The sequence below is a fragment of the Pongo abelii genome, chromosome 11 (assembly GCF_028885655.2).
Source record: "Pongo abelii isolate AG06213 chromosome 11, NHGRI_mPonAbe1-v2.0_pri, whole genome shotgun sequence".
Classification (NCBI taxonomy): domain Eukaryota; kingdom Metazoa; phylum Chordata; class Mammalia; order Primates; family Hominidae; genus Pongo; species Pongo abelii.
This window is the reverse complement of record NC_071996.2, coordinates 37,180,904-37,203,721: the sequence shown is the minus strand read 5'-3', so window position 1 is coordinate 37,203,721 and position 22,818 is coordinate 37,180,904. Positions and strand designations below refer to the sequence as shown.

Genomic DNA, 22,818 nt, shown 5'->3' with positions numbered 1-22,818 from the left:
TTCTTGTGTTTCATCTTTAGATTCTATAGGCTAGTGATGCCATTTCTCCCCTTGCCCTTAATTGCCCTAAACACTCCCTTATCCAATCCCTGACTAACACTAGGATAACTATTTTCAGTGCCTTGAAACGGACTTCATTAATAAATACTCAGCAAGCTCTAGTCAGACTATCACAGCTCAGAAATTGGAAATTTCTTGCTAAGGCTATAGTTTAGGAGAAGGGATAGTTGTATAACCTTACTACAGGCTTATAGAAAGAAGGTCTTAGAAGAAGAAAAGGAAAGTAGAGGAAAGACAAGAGAGGTAACAAGTCGACAAAGAAGGAAGTGGAATAAGTCAAAATGCCCATTTGTTAATTGGCATTTGCCAAGCGTGAGCCTATCAAACCAAAATTCCAGCACATTGTTAAAAAGTGGTTTAAATCCTTAATTTTGCTGCACTAGAAACACCAGCATTAAGGAACTGCAGAAAATGTTATTAACCCAGTGTGGCATTTTAGTTGTTTTCTCACTCAAATAATTATGTGAGTGAAAGACTGACGTGAAAGAAAATTTATATTAAAAAATTAAAAAAAATCTTCAAGCTGAATGTTAAGCTACCTAACTACATTTAAAAGAAAGCTGGGTTAATAACGGCCCCAAAATATCAGTATTCCATATTGCTGAAAAGCAGTACTGAAGAAGACAATAAGGCTTGATTTCCATAGAGTAACTACATTATACTTAAACAATATACTGAAAATGATTAACATAACCAGCATTTAAAAAATTATTTAGTGGGGAGTACCTGAGCATTATGAATGTTTCTAAAAAAGAAAAAATATCAGCCAAGCGTGGTGGCTCATGCCTATAATCCCAGCACTTCGGGATGCCGAGATGGGCGGATCACCTGAGGTCAGGAGTTTGAGACCAACAGGTCAGGAGTTCGAGATCAACATGGTGAAACCCCGTCTCTACTAAAATAAAAAAAAATTAGCCAGGTATGGTGGCACACAACTGTAATCTTAGCCACTTGGGAGGCTGAGGCAGGGGAATTGCTTGAACCTGGGAGGCGGAAGTTGCAGCGAGCACCACTGCACTCCAGGCTGGGTGACAGAGTGAGACTGTCTCAAAAAAACAAAAAAGAAAAAATGAAAAAAATCAACTTATAAAATACTTAGTATTTCATAGTTAAGGCTCTATCTACTCTCTCTTATATAGACACAGCTCCTAACAGCCTACAATAAATACTAAAAAATGCCACTTTTAAGTCCCAGCTACCTGGGAGGCTGAGGTGGGAGGACTGCTTGAGTCCATGGGTTTGAGGCTAGCCTGGGCAACAGAGTGAGATCCCTTCTCTTAAAAAACCAAAAGGACAAAAAATGACTTGTATTGTGAAACAAGAACATTAACATTGCACAGGAATTCAAATATACTACATAAATGTTACAAAAGGCCACTTTCCTTCGAACAGATTATCACGAAGATGGCAGTACTCCCCAAATTTATCTACAGATTCAATGCAATCCCTATAAAAATCTTAGCTTCCTTTTTTTGCAGAAACTGATGAGCTTGATCCTAAAATTCACATGGAAATACAAGGGACTAAGAATAGTCAAAACAATCTTGAAAAAGCACAAAGTTAGAAGACTCATATTTCCCGAATTCAAAAGTTATTACAAAGCTACAGTAATCAAGACTACGTGGTCCGCATAAGGGGATGGAATAGAATCCAGAGTCCAGAAATAAATGCTTACATTTATGATCCATTGATTTTCACTAACAATCCCAAGAAAATTCAGTGGGAGAAAGAACTCTTTTCAGCAAATGGTGCTGGGACAACTGTATATTCAAATGCCCCCCCCACACACAAAAAATGAGCCGGGCATGGTGGCTTATACCTGTAATCCCAGCACTTTGGGAGGCCGAGGCAGGCGAATCACAAGGTCAGGAGATCGAGACCATCCTGGCTAACACGGTGAAACCCTGTCTCTACTAAAAGATACAAAAAATTAGCCGGGAGTGGTGGCGGGAGCCTGTAGTCCCAGCTACTTGGGAGGCTGAGACAGAAGAATGGCGTGAACTCGGGAGGTGGAGCATGCAGTGAGCCAAGATGGCGCTACTGTGCTCCAGCCCGAGGGACAGAGCAAGACGTCTCAAAAAAAAGAAAATTCAAATCTTTATTTACATCATACATAAAAACTAACTCTAAAGGAATCACAGACCTAAATGTAAGAGCTAAATCTATAAAACTCTTGGAAGAAAAGACAAATAAATCTTTATGACTCCAGTTTAGGTAAAGGTTTCTTAGGTATGCTATCAAGAACACAAGTTACAGCAGAAAAATATTAATAAACTGGATGTTTGTGCTGCAAATACCACCAAGAACATAAAAACGGCAATGCATAGAATGGGGGATATCATTTCACACCATTAGGATGGCTACAATAAAAAAAAAAGATGAGGAATGTGATGATATTGGAACTCTCACACATTGTGAGAACACAAAATGGTATGGCTACTTTGGAAAACAGTTTGGCAGCTCCTCAAAATGTTTTTTAAAAGCTATTCAAAAAGATTATTGGAGTCTAAAGTTACCATGCCAATCCAGTAATTCCACTCTCATGTATCTCTCACCCGTAAGAAATGAAAACATATGTTCACATAAAAACTTGTACATGAATGTTCATAGCAGCATTATTCATAATAGCCAGTGGAATGGCTGTTAAGTGTAATCAACCCAAATGTCCATCAGCTGATAAATGGATAAATAAAAGGAAGTACAGCCACATGACGAACAGAATATTAATTACTCTGCAGTAAAAAGGAATGAAGTACTAATACATTCTACACCATGAATGGACCTTGAAAACATGCTTCGTGAAGGACCATATATACATGATTCCATTTATATGAAATGTCCAGGATGGGCAAATCTATGGAGACAGAAAATAATTTAGGGGTTGCCCAGGGTTGGGAAGGGGAGTGGGACTGGTGAACTGCTGCTAACAGGAACCAGGTTTCTTTTTGGGGTGATAAAAATATTTTAAACATAGATTGTGGTGATGGTTGTACAACTCCGTGTGAGCCACTGAATTATGCATTCTAAATAGGTGGATTTTACGGTATATGAATTGCATCTTTCTCTCTCTTTTTTTTAAAGGAGCTAACGTTAAAGACATCTGTTTAGGCCAGGCGGGGTGGCTCATGCCTGTAATCCCAGCACTTTGGGAGGCCAAGCCAGGTGGATCACTTGAAGTCAGGAGTTCGAGACCAGCCTGGCCAACATGGTGAAACCCTGTCATTACTAAAAATACAAAAATTAGCCAGGCATGGTGGTGCATGCCTGTAATCCCAGCTACTCAGGGAGGCTGAGGCAGGAGAATCGCTTGAACCCAGGAGGTGGAGGCTGGAGTGAGCTGAGATTGCACCACTGCACTCCAGCCTGGGTAACACAGCAAGATATCATCTCAAAAAAAAAAGGCATCTATTTATTAGCGCTCTCTCTCTCTCTTTGTTTTTGAGACAGGGTCTTGCTCTGTCACCTAGGCTGGAGTGCAGTAGCATGAATGTGGCTCACAGCAGCCTCATCCTCCTGGGCTCAAGCGATTTTCCTGCCTCAGCCTCCCAAGTAGCTGGGACCACAGGCACACACCAAGATATCGGGCTAATTTTTGTTTAATTAATTTTTGTAGAGACAGGGTCTCGCCAAGTTGCCCAGGCTGGTCTTGAACTCCTGGGTTCAATCCTCTCACCTCTGTCTCCCGAAGGGATTACAGGTGTGAGCCACCATGCCTGGCCAGATCTCCATAGATGTAGTGTGCATGCACTAACAAAAGACATTTCAAGGAAACCGAAAGCCTAATCATAACGTAACAAATACTAATAAACAATATGCATCTTAATCATGTATAACTTTATCACACATTTGTTAATTTAAAAGTAGAATCAGGTTTTGTTTTGAGAATATCAATTTCTTAAACAGCAAGTAACTTTTTGGCATTTACATTATGCAATTAAATTATTTTTTAAAAAGCAATTATTTCATAAAATTATTAATTTGCTTGTTTGGGTAACAAAAATAATTTTAACAGATATTTAAGTCTACATAAAGTGAAGCATATCAATTCAAACAGTTACTCACACTAGGCATTCAAAACCCCAATCGCGGAGCTATAGCAACACAAAGTAACTGAAATATCTACCTTGGGGTGGGGGTGTGGAAATACCTGGTATCCTCTCTGAATCCTTGCATCATTTAAAGATTGGCCCCAAATCCTCAGAATGTTCTCTTCCTGCCCTCTCAGGTATTTCTTTTTAAGCATGGAACTATATAAAGTTTCGTTATCTTCCAATTTTTGGCCACAGAATCGGCCAAAATTCCCATTTTGTTTTAAACTTCTAACCCTCAGTTTAAGATTAGTGTGAAAAGTGCACATGTGCCTTCGGAAGGAATTACTATAGTGTGAATAGCCAATAGTAATTCTATTTGTTAGTGGATACAAATGACTATAGCCCACACCATCACTGTCAAACAGAAATATAGTCCAGGCACGGTGGCTCATGCCTGTAATCCCAGTACTCTGGGAGGCCAAGGCAGGATCACCTGAGGTCGGGAGTTCTAGACCAGCCTGACCAACATGGAGAAAACCCAGCTCTACTAAAAATACAAAATTAGCTGGGCGTGTTGGCGCATGCCTCTAATCCCAGCTACTTGGCAGGCTGAGACAGGATAATTGCTTGAACCCGGGAGGCGGAGGCTGTGGTGAGCCGAGATCGCGCCACTGCACTCCAGCCTGGGCAACAAGAGTGAAACTCCATCTCAGAAAAAAAAAAAAAAAAGAAATATAACGTGAGGCCGGGCATGGTGGCTCATGCTGTAATCCCAGCACTGTGGAAGGCCAAGGCAGGTGGATTACCTGAGGTCAGGAGTTCGAGACTAGCCTCACCAACATGGTGAAACCCCGTCTCTACTAAAAGTAGCCGGGTGTGTTGGCACATGCCTATAATCCCAGCTACTTGAGAGGCTGAGGCAGGAGAATTGCTTGAACTACATATTGTCACTAAGCACAAGCCATTAACTTCACTTTTAACAACAAATAGGTGAACTTCTACAATTCTCCCCATTTCTTTTCCTATATCAGCTCCAAATAATTTAGAGAAAAATTCACGTTACATGTATTTCCTTATATATAGCCATATAAGGAGTATGTAATATGTCACTAAACAATCAGAGCCTTAGCTTATTTAAGGGTAAAATATTAGGTTAACACCAGAAAATGTAGAGTGGTAAGGAGATTCCATCATTTCCCCTAATTCCTACAACATGTGTAAATATGTACTCCCTAGAATGTATATGTATGTTTATAATAAAATGCAGTGATCTAATTGGATTTTCACTTAAAAAACTACCTTAACCAATTTTAGGTATTAATACTAAAAACAAAACCCCTGTTCTGAAATGGCCTTGAAAATCAGTTTATAAACTATATAAAATCTGTCTGATTTTATACTGAGACATTTGTATGCCTTGGCCAATGCAAACACTCAACGCACATTTGTTAATATATAAACCTGTTCTACTCTATACACCTAAGTTTAGAATTTGTTATGGTTTGAAAGGGCCTTGGATCTTGCAGGACTGGGTTCACTCTCTTGCACTCCTGCCATGCGATGACTCAACAAAAAGGATGAGCTAGGACCACAGAGAAGCATATAAATTACCAAGGCTAAAATATACATGTATCTGTGTGTGCAGAGAAAATGTATGAGTTATTTCACAATCATTTAATTTTACAATCACTTAATTTTGCAAAAAAAATTTTAAGCGGCTTCAGGAATACTTTATACGACTTGTATAATGATACAGAGTCACTGAAGTCAGCAACCCTGTAATTAGGCAGATAAGAGCAGCATGTTTCAAAATAACATTTAAAGCTTTCTGGGGAAGTTCTAGAGTAGCTTTCAGAATTAATTTGAGAAAATCAATCAAGAATATCATATATTCTTTGTAATGCCTATTAATAAATGAACTCTCCCACAGCTTCCTTATTTAACATAAACTTCAAGTGATTTATTCTTTTAAAAAAATCAACTTCATCTTCCCAGAAGTATTTATAAGTACATTTAAATGACAGCCTATTGTGGTCCCACTGGAAATGATTGTATCATCTCCTGAATGAAGATAAACTTTTAGTGATTTACCTGAAGAATTCTGAGATGATGGCTGCAGAGGGATACCTAAATCCCCACAGAAAAACAGAGCAACAAGATAGCAAAACCAAAACCCCATGGATAGTGACAACCAAATCACATGACAAGCCATTCCTAGGGAATTCCTAATACATATGAATGAGGACAAAACAGGCTACTATGTCAACATACACAGCACAGTGCAACATGATGCAAAGGAATGGGGAATGTGCTGGACTTGATACAAGAAGAACCTCCAACAGCCAAAAGACATTCACTGGAAATCATGGCAGGCCAATGTGAGAACAGCAGCTAGAACTGGGAGTTTTGCCAGTCCAATAAGTAGATGGATGCAAGAGACCTACTGTAAGGATTAAAAGACTGAAGCTAACTTCTACGAACTTTTGAAATTGATCTCCCAAGGTTCTCTTCCAAGACTCCAGTTTGAAGAGAAACCATTGGGAGGAAAAGCACAATCAGCAAGATAGGGACAAGGAAAAAGTGAAACTAAAAATGTGGAGGGGAAGAGGGCCAGAAACTCCCAGAAAGTAAGCTGCTACACTTCTGAACATTATACAAAATAACAGAAAAGGGAGCTCTGTGGAATTATTAAAGCACTCTGAAAGTACATCACCTTTTTGAAGTTCAGGAAAGCTGGTACCTCACAAAAATGAGTAACCGAAGAGTATTCAGTTCACACAAAGACAGTGTAAGAAAAGATTAGAAGAGTAGTGCTTAAAGTGACAAATCACACTGGAAAGAGCTGCTTTAGGCTGAGTGTTGGGAGGCTGAGGCAGGAGGACTGCTTGAGTCCAGGGGTTTAAGAACGGCCTGGGCAACATGGTGAGACCCGTCTCTACAAAAAAATATAAAAAATTAACTGTGTGGTGGCATGTGCCTGTAATCCCAGCTACTTGGGAGGCTGAGGTGGGGGAATCACTTGAACCCAAGAGGTTGAGGCTGCGGTGAGCCATGATTGTGCCACTGCACTCCAGCCCAGGTGTCAGAGGGAGACCTAGTCTCAAAAAAAAAAAAAAAAAAAAAAGGCAGCTATCCAAGTTTCCAATATTATTGGAATCTAGAGTTACTATATGATCCAGCAATTCTACTCCTGGGTATAAGCCCAAGAGAAACCAAAAACACAAGCCTACACAAAAACTTGTACACAAATGTTCTTAACAGCAATATTCATATTAGCCAAAAAGTGGCTAACAATCCAAATGTCCACCAACTGATGAACATACATATAAAATGTGGTCTAGCCATACAGTGGAATAATGGGTAGTACAGCAAGAAAAATAAACAACTTACTGATAAATGCAACAACACAGATGAGCCTTGAAAATACGGTAAGTGAAAGAAGTCAGTCACAAAGGACAACATATTGTATGATTCCATTAATGAAATGTCTATTAATAGGCTGGGGGAAGAATAGGGAGAAATGACTGCGGGGTTGGGGGTTTCTTTTTGGTGTAGTGAAAACTTCTAAAAATTGATGCACACCTCTGTGAATATTCTAAAAAAAACCCACAAACCCTACGGAATCATACTTTCAATGGGTGAAATGTACAGTATGTGAACTGTATCACAAAAAGGGCAAAAATCAAGTAATTATCCTATATGATACGTACCACTGGGTGTCCACATAGGAGATGAATCAAGAATTCCAATACAAAAATACCAATTTGTAAGAAAGAAATGACAGAATTAGAGTGTCACCAATGAATGAAAGGACCCAGGCATTGAATATCAGCAGCCACTAACACTACAAAGAGACACAACCAGACTTTAGACCTTCTGACGAAAGAACATTAACACCATCTACAGTCTTGCCTAAGGGATCTAACAGGAGTCTGATTAAGTTTCTGGATCTAATCATCAATTTTTGCAGGAATGCACGAACAAAGGAACACAGTAAACTGTACCATGAGTATACAATCAGCAAAATTCAGACAATTGGAAACTCTACAAGTCACACACTCTAGGGTCCTTCAACAGATAAAACTTAGGTGACATAAAAGGATGGAGGGGAAACATGCATACTGAGAGACTTCAAAGACTTACCAAACTTTTAATAATGAGCAAGGTCTATGGTATTTGGGAATGGAGAGTTGGGTGCTAAAACTATAAAGAAAGTGATTACTGTTAGAGTAAGAATACTGGGGCTGGGCGAGGTGGCTAACGCCTGTAATCCCAGCACTTTGGGAGGTCGAGGTTGGGGGAATCACAAGGTCAGGACTTTGAGACCAGCCTGACCAATATGGTGAAAAGCCATCTCTACTAAAAACACAAAAATTAGCCGGGCGTGGTGGCGCACGCCTATAATCCCAGCTACCCAGGAGGCTAAGGCAGGAGATTCACTTGAACTCAGGAGGTGGAGGTTGCAGTGAGCCGAGATTGCACCACTGCACTCCAGCCTGGGCGACAAGACCAGACTCCCATCTCATAAAAATAAAAAAGAATACTGGTTACTTTTGGAGGGAGGGTGTCGACACTGAGTTGAGCACATGGAGGCATTCTGGGGTAGTTGGCAAAGTTCTATTTCTTGACTTGGTTGGTGATTACAAGGTTGTTTTATAATAATCCACTAAGCTATACATTTGTTTGGTGGTTTTATATATTTTATAATTAAAAAGAAAACACTCATCTCATACATGTACAGTTATACTACAGCACTATAAACTCCCAAATAGATGGAATACAACTGGATGTGAATAAGATTCAAAGGTAATATCAGAGAGATAAATTCACAAATGGAAGAGAGTTATCTGGGGAATGCTTTATGAAAGAGTAGCAACTTCAGCTGAGTCTTAAAACCTGACAGAGCACAGTCACACGAAAGCAAAGAGAAAGCACCCTAAGGAAAAACAGTGATACACAATGCATAAATGCTAACACTGATGTATAGTTGAAAAGGAGGAATTTGGGACTTATAAAGAGGACCTCATTGGATTTAGTGCAATGAGGCGGGCAAATCAAAATCTGAGGTTTTTTTCATTGTTTACTTTATAAATCTTACAAATCACTGGCATAAATTGCTACTGTGCTCTACTTCTGAAATATACTAGAATAGGAAAAAGTGAGAACTACAGTTTGGGATTAAGCAAAGGACTTGGGTTCAAATCCCAGCCACGTAATAGTTTTAATTTTGCACAGGTCACTTAGTAACTGTGTCTGCTTCCTTAGGAGAATACCTTACCTGAGAAAACAAGACAAATACAAAGTGCCTGGCATAGTGAGATCTTAATAAAATTTCAACGAGGTAATTTATAGTTTAAAAGGAATTAAAAAATCATCCAGACTAATCATCTCAAATTTACAAGTTAGTACCTACTACATTGAAGAGCACAGATACACAAAACTTGCGCTATGCAGAAAGTTCTACCGGACAGCGCAGTATTTCCGAGTAATGCTAATGGATCTCGGGCATAAGATTATTCTTGGATTAATTATTGCTTTATTAAACTAAAAGGCAGAAAGAGAAGTGAGCTATAAACACCTGCTTAGACTTCACAATGAAACACATGCTGATTTGACTCCTGTAAAACATGACCAGAGTATAACAATGAATTGAAATGAACAGGAGAAAAAGCAAAATTTATTTATTTATTATTATTATTATTATTGTTTTTTGAGACGGAGTCTCGCTCTGTTGCCCAGGTTGGAGTGCAGTGATGTGATCTCGGCTCACTGCAACCTCAGTCTCCCCAGTAGCTGGGATTATAGGCATGTACCACCACACCCAGCTAATTTTTATATTTTTAGTAGAGATGGGGTTTCATCATGTTGGCCAGGCTGGTCTTGAACTCCTGACCTCAAGAGATCCGCCCACTTCAGCATTCCAAAGTGCTGGGATTACAGGCATTAGCTACCATGCCAGGCCCTACAATAGCTTTAAATCTTGCATATTATACATTGAGTTCTGATTGCTAGAGCTCAAGAAAGAGGCAATGGAACTAAGAGAAGATGGAAAAGATCAAATAAATTGGAGATGTGCTATGAGAACAGACCATGACCAACAAAAATACTTAGAAAAGGGTGTGCTCTTTACAACCTAATCTTAAGAGACCTGGAACTGGTATAAGAAAAAAAAATGCATCACAAAAGACCAAATTAAGAGTTTGTAAGAGAAGCTGGGTCAATATCTACTTAGTGTGACTTGAGGGGTGGGTGCTTTCCCTCAGTATATACCTTGGCATCACTTTTGGCTCCAGGGCTTTTACACTTTACTTAATTTATTTTTGAGCTTGATCCAGCAAGGCCATTCTTTATTAATTCCAATTACATGAACCTCATTGCATCTAGTGAACAAAATGTAGATTTATCTAATTAGGCTACATATAAAAGTCATTTACTGCTGACAGCTATTCAACTCTGAGTAACTGACAAAAGAACTCAATGATAAGAGACCATTTCTGGGTCACCAAAACATGCTGATATTGATTTTATTCTTAAATATTAATACAACAGCACATTACTTTTGGGGGTTTTAAAACTTTTAATATGTCAATGTGGGAAAATACAATTAAGTCACCTGAACATTTAGTGTTCAGTTTACTCTGGTGAAGATTCATGCTTAAGTTTACCATGACATTTCAGTATATAGAAAAAAATTTCCCACTGATGTGGAATAATACAAATTTAAAAGCAACTCACATTCAATTTCAGACCACCCCCTTTGCCTTAAAAGAACAGAGGGGAAAAAAGATAAAAGTGAGGCTGTGCAATTGATGCAAGTGCACTGACACAAATATAAAAACCACTTTTGATATTATAATAGCAAAGGTAAAAAAAGACAACAGATATGAAAGGTATAATATTATTTCTCAAAACGAACAGATTTCAATTATTACTGACTACGTAAAAATGCTGAAGTTTACCTTCATACACAATAAGACATTAAAGAAGGTAATAAAAAATTAATACCCTGGCCTTTTTATTGAAGGAAAACATTTAAGTAAAACAGTGAAAACTAGAATGCAAATGACAATCTAAAGTTGTGAATTCTGGCTTTAAGCAGGGTATTTGTTGTAAAGCACGCCAACCACGCCATAAAGACAAATTATAAGGAGGACTCAAAACAAAGAAGTGAAGATGGCCAGGCACGGTGGTTCGTGCCTGTAATCCCAGCACTTTGGGAGGCCGAGGCGGACGGATCACCCGAGGTCAGGAGCTCAAGACCAGCCAGGCCAACATGGTGAAACCCCCTCTCTACTAAAAATACAAAAATTAGCCGGGCGTGGTGGCACACACCTATAGTCCCAGCTACTCCGGAGGCTGAGGCAGGCAAATAGCTTGAACCAGTGAGGCAGAGGTTGTGGTGAGCCGTGACAGCGCCACTGTACTCCAGCTTGGGTGACAGTGAGACTCTGTCTCAAAAACATAAAAAAAAAATTAATAAATAAAAGAAGTGAAGACTTGTGGCTAGATCATTTATTGGAAGTAGAAAAGTATGCCTGATTCAGCAAGTGGGACATCTGTAGCCATATAAAGAATAGTCAGAACTATTTTGATTTGTAAGTTCTACCATTATTATCCAGGGTTACGTAAGGAAAGCCACATTTATATTAACATTCATTAGTTCACTACTGCCTTTGGAGACAATTTATATAAAAATTGAATTCCCTTAATCTAAATGTTATCACCAGTGGCTTCCTTTCTCTTCCATAACACTATCACTGACCTAAGTGTTTTGCACAAGAAATAACTAGGAAACTAGAAGCAACAGAGCAAGAATTACGCAGATTTAAAAAAGAAATAGAAGACGTCTTCAAGAGACCAAAATGTATATTAAAATACATATGGTCCAAGATAAACCTATATGCCAAACTGATAAACGAAATAGGATCCGAAGAGATTAAGGCAGGACTCCATCTAAACCATGAAGTCTTTCCTTCCATTTCAAAAATAATATTCTGAGGATCTTTCCTAGGATTGTTTTCTTAGCAAATAAGTCCTAATGACTATCCACAAATAGCAGAAAGTCTTCTTTGGTCCATTTTTCTACACATACCTTTCAGAATAATATTCTAAAAATAACTATGATAAAAAGTAACAAAGATAGAATTAAAGCAGAGTTAAGCATTTCTAAACAAAATGCAATTTTTTTTAACACACACAACACAGTATGCTTGTTATTCAACATACACCAAACTCGTATCTTTCATAAATGAAATGAACATTTCAACAAAATGCCATTACTCTACTTGTCAAGGTTTACAGGTTATGTACCTTAATATTCAGGTATAAATTTTACTAATAATACATAAACATATTCCTGACGTACTATAGCTGAAGCAAGAGTTGACATTTGAATCACCCAAAATTTTAGGAGACAATTGATGCTAACGTGATAAACAGAAATGTTTGACATCTTAAGAAATTACTAGGTTAGCAAATGAAGAAATGAATTATTTCTACTAAATAGCTCTTTCAAAAGAATGCCATAATTAATTTAATCTCAATTGACAGTCTTTTAAACAATGAGTCCAACATAATTAAGATGTATCACAGAACGACCAGGCTTGCCCAATTCCACTGTACATCACTACTGAAATTATTCAAATGTTAAGTTTAGAATTTAAATGAAGAAAACCTATGTAATAACTCTGTAAAGAAATAAATGTTTTTCTTTTTTAGCTTAAAAGGCCTGGCAGAGCTTAACAGTGCCTTGCAGTTTAATTCATCATAAATTTTAAAAACACAAAAACCCCCCATTTGAAGCAAAATATTTATCACGTGATATACGTTTACCGTTAATTCAGAACACCAAATCCAACAACGCAATGACCAACTTTTTTTCTGCGTATCGATTTACCCTAAAATTTGCGGACAGTGAAAACAGACAACTAGTACTTACATTTTTGTTGAATTTGGTGAAAGAATGGTGCATGTAAAACCTGTGCATATAAACAATCGCAGTGTTTATTGTAAGCTGAGAGCTGGAACGTAATATTTAGGAAATATCTGACAAAAGCAAGATCTCATTCCGAGAACAATTTTGATGGAAAATTTCCAGGTTCTTTTCCAATACCTCCCATTCAAATCCAAACCCCAAACTGGAAATAAAGAAATAAATGCCCGCGGGGGGTGGGGCGGCAGGAAGAAAATAGGCTTGACGCCAAATAAATGGGAATAAGAACTGCTGATCTTTTCACTCTAACAGCGCTAAGGGCCCTGGAACTATCTATCAATGGCTACGACTGACTAAACTCAAAATGAAACAGTTGAAACGCGCGCGCACACACCCATACAAAACCACGCCAAGAACATAAAGACCTCCAGTGCGCTCCCAAGGTAGAAGAGAGCCGCCATCAAGCCACCGACGAGAGCCGGGAAAGGCTGCGGAAAACACTTAGGCCTTTCAGCATCGCTAACCCTCCTACCTCTCAAACCCTTCGGGGTCAGGGACAAGTCCAAGGAGCCGCCCCTCTTCTGCAATAATCCCTAAAATTCCTCCTTCGCTTGAGCCACACTCCCATCCCCCGCCGCCACCACCACGCGCTGCCCCAAACAGATTACACAACGCAGGCTCCTGGCCCGCATTCCTGGGGTCCTATCTCCTCCTCCCCTCCTCTGCTGGCCCCTCGCGACTGCTCGAGCTGGAGCATTACTTCCCTGACCGCGGCGCCGAGGCCTAGCGAAGGCCGAGGCCGGCGGCGCCATGTTCGCGGGGCACCAGGCCCGGCGACCGGGCAAGGGAAACAGGGCGTGAGCGGCGGAGGATAGAAAAGGATACACATTGAGACGCTGTCCCATCTCCTGGATGAGGTTGGCCGCCTGCTGGCGGCACGAGAGCTCTTTATCCGCCTCCACTCCGCAGCGGCGGCTCGGCGTATTCTCCAGCTGTTCCCGAGTAAAGAACCAGCGAGAAGAAGCTCCACGGCCCGACGCCATGACACTTCCTCCTCCGCCCGCTCCCTCATTCACCCCCGCCCCTCCTGGCTCGCGGACTCCCCGCCAAGGCGCGCGACCCCGCCCCACTCCGCTCGCCGTAGACCACGAACCACCCTTTTTCACTACCGTCTCCGCCCTTGCGCATGCGCGGAGCCCGCTCTACCGGCTCGCCCTAGTCTTTTGCTTTCTTTTTCTGCCCTCGGCCTCGCTCTTGTGCACTGGACCACAATGCTCCGCGCCGCTTGTCATTGGGAGGCGCCGAAGGTGGGGGTCGGCTCGGAAGGAAAAGGTCGGCGCAGCGCATGCCGGGTCTAGGGTTGGCGGGGCGAAGGGGCGGAGAGGGGAGGGGAAAGTGGGAGAGGGTGGAGTCTGGCCGGTGTGGAGAGAGGCGGTCGGGCGGCTGCTCTATGGGGGCCTGGGCGTGTACTTCGGAGGCCCGTCGGGCGCTTCCTTTGACAGGAGGTCTAGCGGCCCTTTAAAAAGAGAAAAATACCCTTCACTGTCGCAGCCTCACGCCTCTACTTCCTTCCATTTTCCTTTCGGGCGGGTCCGCGCAGTCTCGTAGGCGTGCGGTTCCGGCCTCCGCCACCAACAGTCTCCGCCTAGCGCGCGGCTCTGGCGTGGAGCTGGCGGGGAAAGAGTGCACAGGAAGTCACGCTCCATGGCTGTCCGCGCCTGAGTTGCTTTTTTTCACCCTACATTATCTTGTTTAAATCCCAGACCACCCGGTTTATTTTTACTTCTTCAAATTACTTGGCAAACGCTATCCAGCTAGCAACGAGAAATTGAATTTCTAAATGAGGTGTTGAATCTAGACGGAGCGTGTTTTCAGGCCGCGCTGTGGTTTCTGCGAGACAAGGTTGGGGAGAATCACATAGTGCAAGAGGAACTGAGTTAAAATTTTATCTTTAGGATTTGATGTGGGAGCATCCCACATACCTGTTAACTCCTGTATTTCTTCCTGTAAGAAAATGCCGCAGAGCTTCACTCGGAGTTTGTGTTGTGAATAGGGTTTCAAAATTTAAACTCTTAACTGTTTGGAGGCCGGGCACGGTGGCTCACGCCTGTAATCTCAGTGCTTGGGGAGGTCCAGTGGGCCTATCACTTGAGGTCAGGAGTTCGAGGGCAAGGGCAACATGGCGAGACCCCGTCTCTACCAAAAATACAAAAATTAGCCAGGCTTGGTGGTGCGCCTGTAGTCCCGAGGCTGAAGTGGGAGGATGGCTTGAGCACAGGAGGTGGAGGCTGCAGTGAGCTAGATCTCGCTGCTGCACCCCAGCCTGGGCGATAGAGCAAGACGTTGACTCAGAAACAAAAAATAAAGTAATATCTATTTGCCAAAGACCATGGAGGCAAGTGATTGTTTTGGGGGCTCCCACGCTCAGCATACTGCATTGCACAAGAATATTGATTATAGTAGGCAGTTTTTGTAACAGTTGCTATTTCATACTCACCTCCCTTGTTTTATGTTTTATGTTGCTTACAATTTCCAGGATAGATTGATTTAAAGCAACATTTTAAAAGTGCACACCCTTGGCCAGGTGCAGTGTTTCCCGGCTGTAATCCCAGCACTTTGGGAGGCCAAAGTGTTCTAGACCAGCCTGGGCAACATAATGAGACCTCATCTCTACAAAAGTTTTTAAAAAAATTACCTGGATGTGGTGGCGTCTGTAGTCCTAGCTCCTTGGGAGTATCGCTTGAACGTGAGAGGTGAGGTTGCACCCCAGCCTGGGTGACAGAGTGAGATCCTGTCACACACACAAATAAAAGAAATGCCCATCCTCAACATCCATTCATGATAAAAACTCAGCAAACTGGGAATAAAGGAGAACTTCCTCAACTTGATAAAGAGCATCTACAAAAATTCTGCAGCTAACAATAGATTGTTTATATTGTGAGAAACTACATTCTTTCCACCTAAAGTCTGACACAAGGCAAGCATGTCCCCTCTCACCAGTCTTTTCAACGTGGTACTGGATGTTCTAGCTAACAAGAAAAGTAAATTAAAAGTATACATATTGGGAAGGAAGAAATAAAACTTCCTCTGTAGAATTTTAGCATACAAGGTTGAATACAAAAATCAATTGTTTTCCTGTATACCAGCCATGAACAATTGGAATTTATAATTAAAAAATGCCATTTACAATAGTACTGTCTCCCAAAGTAATACAGGTTGAGTATCACGATCTGAAATGCTTGAGACCAGATGTGTTTTGGATTTCAGATTTTTTTAGGTTTTGAAATATTTGAATTATAAACTTAGCCGTTGAGCATCCTAATCCAAAAATCCTAAATCTGAAATGTGCCAATGAACATTTCCTTTGAATGTCATGTTAGGGCTTGAAGTTTTGGGTTTTGGAGTGTTTCTGATTTTCAGATTTAGGGATGCTCAACCTGTACTTAGATATGGATCTAGGCAGGGCGCAGTGGTTCACACCTATAGTCCCAGCACTTTGGGAGGCCAAGGTGGGGGATTGCTTGAGGCCGGGAGTTCAATACCAGCCTGGCCAACATGGGGAAACCTCGTCTCTACTAAAAATACAAAAATTAGCTGGGTGTGGTGGTGCATGCCTGTAATCCCAGCTTCTTGGGAGGCTGGGGCATGAGAATTGCTTGGACCCAGGAGGCGGAGGTTGCAGTGAGCCGAGATCACTCCAGCCTGGGTGATAGAGCAAGACTCTATCTCAAAAAAAAAAAAAAGATATCGATCTGAAATATGTGCAGGATCTATATGCAGAAAACTATAATAAAACTCTAATGGAAAAAATAAAAAAAGATTAAATAACAGAAAGCTATTCTGAGTTCATAGATCAGAAGAATCAATTTAGATGTCAATTCTTCCCAGGTTGATCTACAAATTCAGTGCAAGCCCAACCAAAATTCCAGCAAGTGATTTTGCATATAGACAAATTGATTCTAAAACTTCTATGTAAAGGCAAAAAACCCAGAATAACCAATACAATACCAAAGAAGCTGGACTGACATTACCTAACGTCAAGCTACAGTAATCAAGACAGTGTGGTATTTGAGAAAGAATAGACACATAGATCAATGGAACAGAATAGAGAGCCCACCCGTAAATAGTCAACTGACGTTTGACAAAGGAACAAAGGCAAGTCAATGGAGCAATAATAGTCTTTTTAACAAACGGTGCTAGAACAACTGGAAAGCCATATTTAAAAAAAAAAAATCTACATACAGACCTTATACCTTCCACAAAATTTAACTCAAAGTGGATTGCAGACCTAAATGTAAAATGCAAAACTGTAAAACTTTTGGAAGATAACATAGGAGAAAATACAGTTGACCTTGTGTTTGGCAATGAGATTTTAGATGCAACACCAAAAGTACAATCCATGAAAGAAAAAACTGGTAAGCTGGACTTCATTAAAATTAAAAACCTCTGGCCAGGCGCAGTGACTCATGCCTGTAATCCCAGCACTTTGGGAGGCTGAGGCGGGCGGATCACCTGAGGTCAAGATTTCAAGACCAGCCTGGCCAACATGGTGAAACCTTGTCTCTACTGAAAATACAAAAAAAATTAGGTGGGCGTGGTGGCGCATGCCTGTAGTCCCAGCTACTTGGGGAAGCTGAGGTAGGAGAATTGCTTGAACCTAGGAGGTGGAGGTTGCAGTGAGCCAAGATCGTGCCACTGCACTCCAGCCTGGACGACAGAGGGAGACTCTATCTCAAAAAAAAAAAAAAAAAAATTAGCTGGGCATGGTGGCAGGCGCCTATAATCCCAGCTACTCAGGAGGCTGAGATAGGAGAATTGCTTGAACCCGGGAGGCAGAGGTTGCAGTGAGCCGAGAGTGTGCCACTGCACTCCAGCCTGGGCAACAAAGAGTGAAACTCCGTCTCAAAACTTAAAATTAAAAAAAATTAAAAGCTCCGTTCTGTGAAAGACACTGTTAAGAGAATGAAATACAAGGAAGAAATATTTGCAAACCGTACGTCTGATGAAGAACTCTTAAGATGGCTTAACTGCTAAATTTACTAAACACTTAAAGGAGAACTAACACCAATAGTACACAAACTACTCTGAAATAGAGGAAGAGAGAATACTTCGAAACTCATTCTACAAGGCCAGTATTAGCCTGATTCTAAAACCAAAGACACATTGAAAAAGGAAAACTACAGGCCAGTATCTCTGATGAATATTAATGCAAAAATCCTCAATAAAATACCAGCAAACTGAATTCAACAATACATTAGAGAGATCATTCATCATGATCAAAGGGGATTTATCCCTGGGATGCAAGGATGGTTGCAAATAAATCAACGTGATACATCATATCAACAGAATGAAGACTGGAAACCATATCATTTCAATTGATGCTGAAAAAGTATTTGATAAAATTTGACATCCCTTCACGATAAATGCCATAAAAAAACGGGATAGAAGGAGCTTACCTCAACATAATAAAAGCCATATGTGACAGTCCCACAACTAGTATCATACTGAATAGGAAAAAAACAAAGCCTTTCCTCTAAGATCTGGAACTCGACAAGGATGCCCATTGTCACCACTGTTATTCAACATAGTACTGGAAGTCCTAGCTAAAGCAATCAGATGAGAGAAAGGTATAAAGGGCATCCAAACTGGAAAGGAAGAAGTCAAATTATCCTTGTTTGTAGATGATATGATCTTATATTTGGAAAAACCTGAAGTCACCAAAGGAAAACTATTAGAACTGATCAACAAATTCAGTAAAGTTACAGGATACAAAATCAACACACAAAAATCAATAACATTTCTATATGCCAACAGTGAACAATGTGAAAAAGAAATTAAAAAGTAATCCCATTTACAATATCTACACATAAAATTAGGTACCTAGGAATTAACCAAAGAAGTAAAATATCTCTATAATGAAAACTATAAAACACTGATGAAAGAAATTGAAGATGACACAAAAAATGGAAAAATATTCCATGTTCATGAGTTGGAAGAATCAATATTGTTAAAATGTCCGTATTACCCAAAGCAATCTACAGATTTAGTGCAATCCCTATCAAAACATCAATGACATTCTACACAGAAATAGAAAAAAAATCCTATAATTTATATGGAGTAACAGAAGACCCAGAATAGCCGAAACTATCCTAAGCAAAAAGAACAAACCTGGAAGAATCACATTACCTGACTTCAAATTATACTACAGAGCTTTCAGCACCAAAACAGCATGGTACTCGCATAAAAACAGATACATAGACCAACAGAACAGAATAGAGAACCCAGAAACAAATCCACACACCTGCAATGAACTCATTTCTAACAAAGGTGCCAAGAACATACACTAGGGAAAAGACAGTCTCTTCAATAAATCGTGCTGGGAAAACTGGATGTCCGTATGCAAAAGAATGAAATTAGGCCTTTATCTCTTGTCCTATTAAAAAAAAAAAGGATTAAAGATTGTAAGACCTTAAACTATGAAACTACTACAAGAAAACATTGGGGAAAATCTCCAGGACATTGGTCTGGCCAAAAATTTCTGAGCAATACCCAACAAGCACAGGCAACCAAAGCAAAAATGGACAAATAGGATCAGATCAAGTTAAAAAGTTTCTGCACAGCAAAGGTTACAATCAACAAAGGGAAGAGGGCTGGCCAGGGTGGCTCATGCCTGTAATCCCAGCACTTTGGGAGGCTGAGGCGGGCGGATCACGTGGTCAGGAGATTGAGACCATCCTGGTGAACACGGTGAAACCCCGTCTCTACTAAAAATACAAAAGAATTAGCCGGGCGTGGTGGCGGGTGCCTGTAGTCCCAGCTACTCAGAAGGCTAAGGCAGGAGAATGGCATGAACCTGGGGGGCAGAGCTTGCAGTGAGCAGAGATTGCGCCACTGCACTGCAGCCTGGACAACAGAGCAAGACTCCGTATCAAAAAAACAAACAAAACAAAAGAAAGGGAAGAGACAGCCCACAGAATGAGAGAAAATATTTGCAAACTACCCATTTAACAATGTATTAATAACCAGAATCTATAAGGTGCTCAAACAACTCTGTAGGAAATAAAATCTAATAACTTGATTTTAAAATGGGTAAAAGATTTGGATAGACATTTCTCGAAAGAAGACATACAAATGGCAGACAGGCATATGGAAAGGTTCTCAGTATCATGGATCATCAGAGAAATGCAAATCAAAAGTATAATGAGATATCATCTCACCCCAGTTAAAATGGCTTTTATCCAAAAAACAGGCTATAACACATGCTGGTGAGGATGTGGAGAAAAGGGAACTCTTTGTACACTGTACACTGTTGGTGGGAATATAAATTAGTACAACCACTATGAACAGCAATTTAGAGGTTCCTCAAAAAACGAGCTACCATGTGATCCAGGAGTCCGCTTGCTAGGTATATACCCAAAAGAAAGGAAATCAGTATATCGAAGAGATATCTGCACTTGCATGTTTGTGGTAGCACTGTTTACAGTAGCTAAGATTTGGAACATAAGTGTCCATCAACAGATGAATGGATAAAGAAACTGGTACATATACACAAGAAGTACTAGTCAGCCATAAAAAAGAATGAGATCCTGTTATTTGCAACGACATGGATGGAACCAGAGGTCATTATGTAAAGTGAAATAAGCCAGGCACAGAAAGACAAAGATTGCATATTCTCACTTATTTGTGGGATGTAAAAATCAAAACAATTGAATTCATGGACATAGAGAGTAGAAGGTTGGTTACCAGAGGCTGAGAAGGGTGGGCGGAGGGGCTTGTGGGGATATGGGGCTGGTTGATGGGTACAAAAAAAGAAAGTGTGAATAAGACCTATTTGATAGCACAACAGGATGACTATAATCAAGCATATCTTAATTGTACAATTTAAAATAACTTTAAAAATATAATTGGATTGTTTATAACTCAAAGGATAAATGCTTGAGGGGATGGAGATCCCATTCTCCCCGAAGTGTTTATTTCACTTCATTGCATGCCTGTATCAAAATATCTCATATACTCCATAAATTATATATACCTACTATGTTCCCACAGAACTTTTCAAAAGATTAGCTGGCGAATGAAAAAAAAGAATTCTTAAAGCTCAGCAATAAGAAAATAAACAACCCAATTAAAAAATGGGCAAAAGATCTAAACCGATACCTCACAAAGAAGGTATATAGATGGCAAATAGGCATGTGAAAAGATGCTGAACAAATATATAATGGTGCCAGAGGCATTTGAACCAGAGTGACTCCATCTTGAGTAGGGGCTGGGTAAAATAAGGCTGATACGTACTGGGCTGCATTCCCAGGAGGTTAGACATACTAAGTCACAGGATGAGATAGGAGATCAGCACAAGGTACAGGTCATAAAGACCTTGCTGATAAAACAGTCTGTGGTAAAGAAGCCAGCTAAAACCCACCCAAACCAAGATGGTGATAAGAGTGACCTCTGGGCATCCTCACTGCTCATTATTTGCTAATTATAATATATTAGCATGCTAAATGACACTCCCACTGGCACCATGGCAGTTCACAAATGCCATGGCAACGTCATGGTCTAAAAAAGGGGAGATGGTCTAAAAAAGGGGAGACATGAATAATACACCTCCTGTTTAGCATATAATCGAGAAATAACCATAAAAATAGGCAACCAGCAGCCCTCAGGGCTGCTCTGTCTGTGGAATAGACATTCTTTATTCCTTTACTTTCTTAGTAAACTTGCTTTCACTTTATAGATTTACCTCAAATTCTTGTGTGAGATCCAAGAACCTTCTCTTGGGGTCTGGATTGGGACCTCTTTCCAGTAACAAGGGTGTTCTTGGCAACAGTTCATAATTGCAAAAGATTGGAAACAGGAATGCCCATGTGTTGAGGACTGGATGATTACTCTATGTAATCTGTAATTTTCATTCATAGGATCTACCCATCAAAAAGAAAGGCAGTTTATATGTGGAATGACCACCAAGGTATTAAGTACCCTGCAAGGTATTTAAAAGGTACCAGAAAGGGCAAATTCTACTGTTTGCTTAAAATGAAAAAGAAATATATACATGTAAATACTTGTATAATCATAGACTGTGTTTGCAAGAATACACACACACGAAACAGGTAAAATTGGTTCCTTCTGGGGTGTAGACTGGGAGACATAGATTGAATTTGATCTGTTTGAACTTTTACATATGTTTGTGTTGACTTTTTAAAAATAAACTTTAATGTTTTTAGGTTGTGAGCAGTTTTTTATTTTCAGAAATGGAAACTTCAATTTACCTTTTTTCAATTTTGATTGGGAAAAATCTTCATAATGGTCTCTTTAAGTTAAACAAATTTAAAGCTGGTATTTGTCTTGGTATGTTAATCTAAAGTGATTACCTTGAATACAGATTTGAGCTTTTTGGTCAGGGAATATGAATTAGGCTGAGCCAGTACTGGCTTCCTTTTTAGGGATACAGGAGAAGGTACTGTACAAAGGAAAGAGAAAGATGCTTGGATGATTATGAGTGGTTGTTTCTCCTTTGGAATCTGGTGGTGTTGGGAGTGTTTTAAAAAGGTTGTTTTTGGAGAAGTGCTTGCAGTAGATAAGGAAGAAGAGAAAACACTGAAAAGGTGATTTTCCTGAGTGACTTTTCTAGATTCTGTGTTGTGAGCAGATTCACTGTGTAAGCAATATTGTTCCAGGGCCAGACAATCAAATATGGTACTGAGGAGGTTATTCTCTTTACCTTTGCTTAGAACCTTGTGCTGCTAATGGCATCTGAGAAGAATGTCTGCTGTCACCAAATGACACCCCTGGTATGGA

General features: G+C 40.2%; 1 protein-coding gene across 5 annotated transcripts in view; it reads right to left on the bottom strand.

The window, feature by feature from the left end:
- The window catches only part of CCNT2 (cyclin T2), a 38,968-nt gene extending 24,902 nt beyond the window's left edge, over positions 1-14,066 (bottom strand). For all 5 annotated transcript variants that reach the window (XR_654307.4, XM_002812435.6, XM_009237668.4 and 2 more), the window contains exons 1-2: positions 13,909-14,066; positions 13,030-13,111 (exon numbers count right to left, since the gene is read on the bottom strand). Coding sequence is in view for 4 of the 5 variants with exons in the window: in XM_002812435.6 (XP_002812481.1) it covers positions 13,030-13,111; positions 13,909-14,066 (240 nt within the window). In the remaining variant the exon portion in view is untranslated. The remainder of the gene's footprint in view (positions 1-13,029; positions 13,112-13,908) is intronic.
- Positions 14,067-22,818: the final 8,752 nt, after the last annotated feature.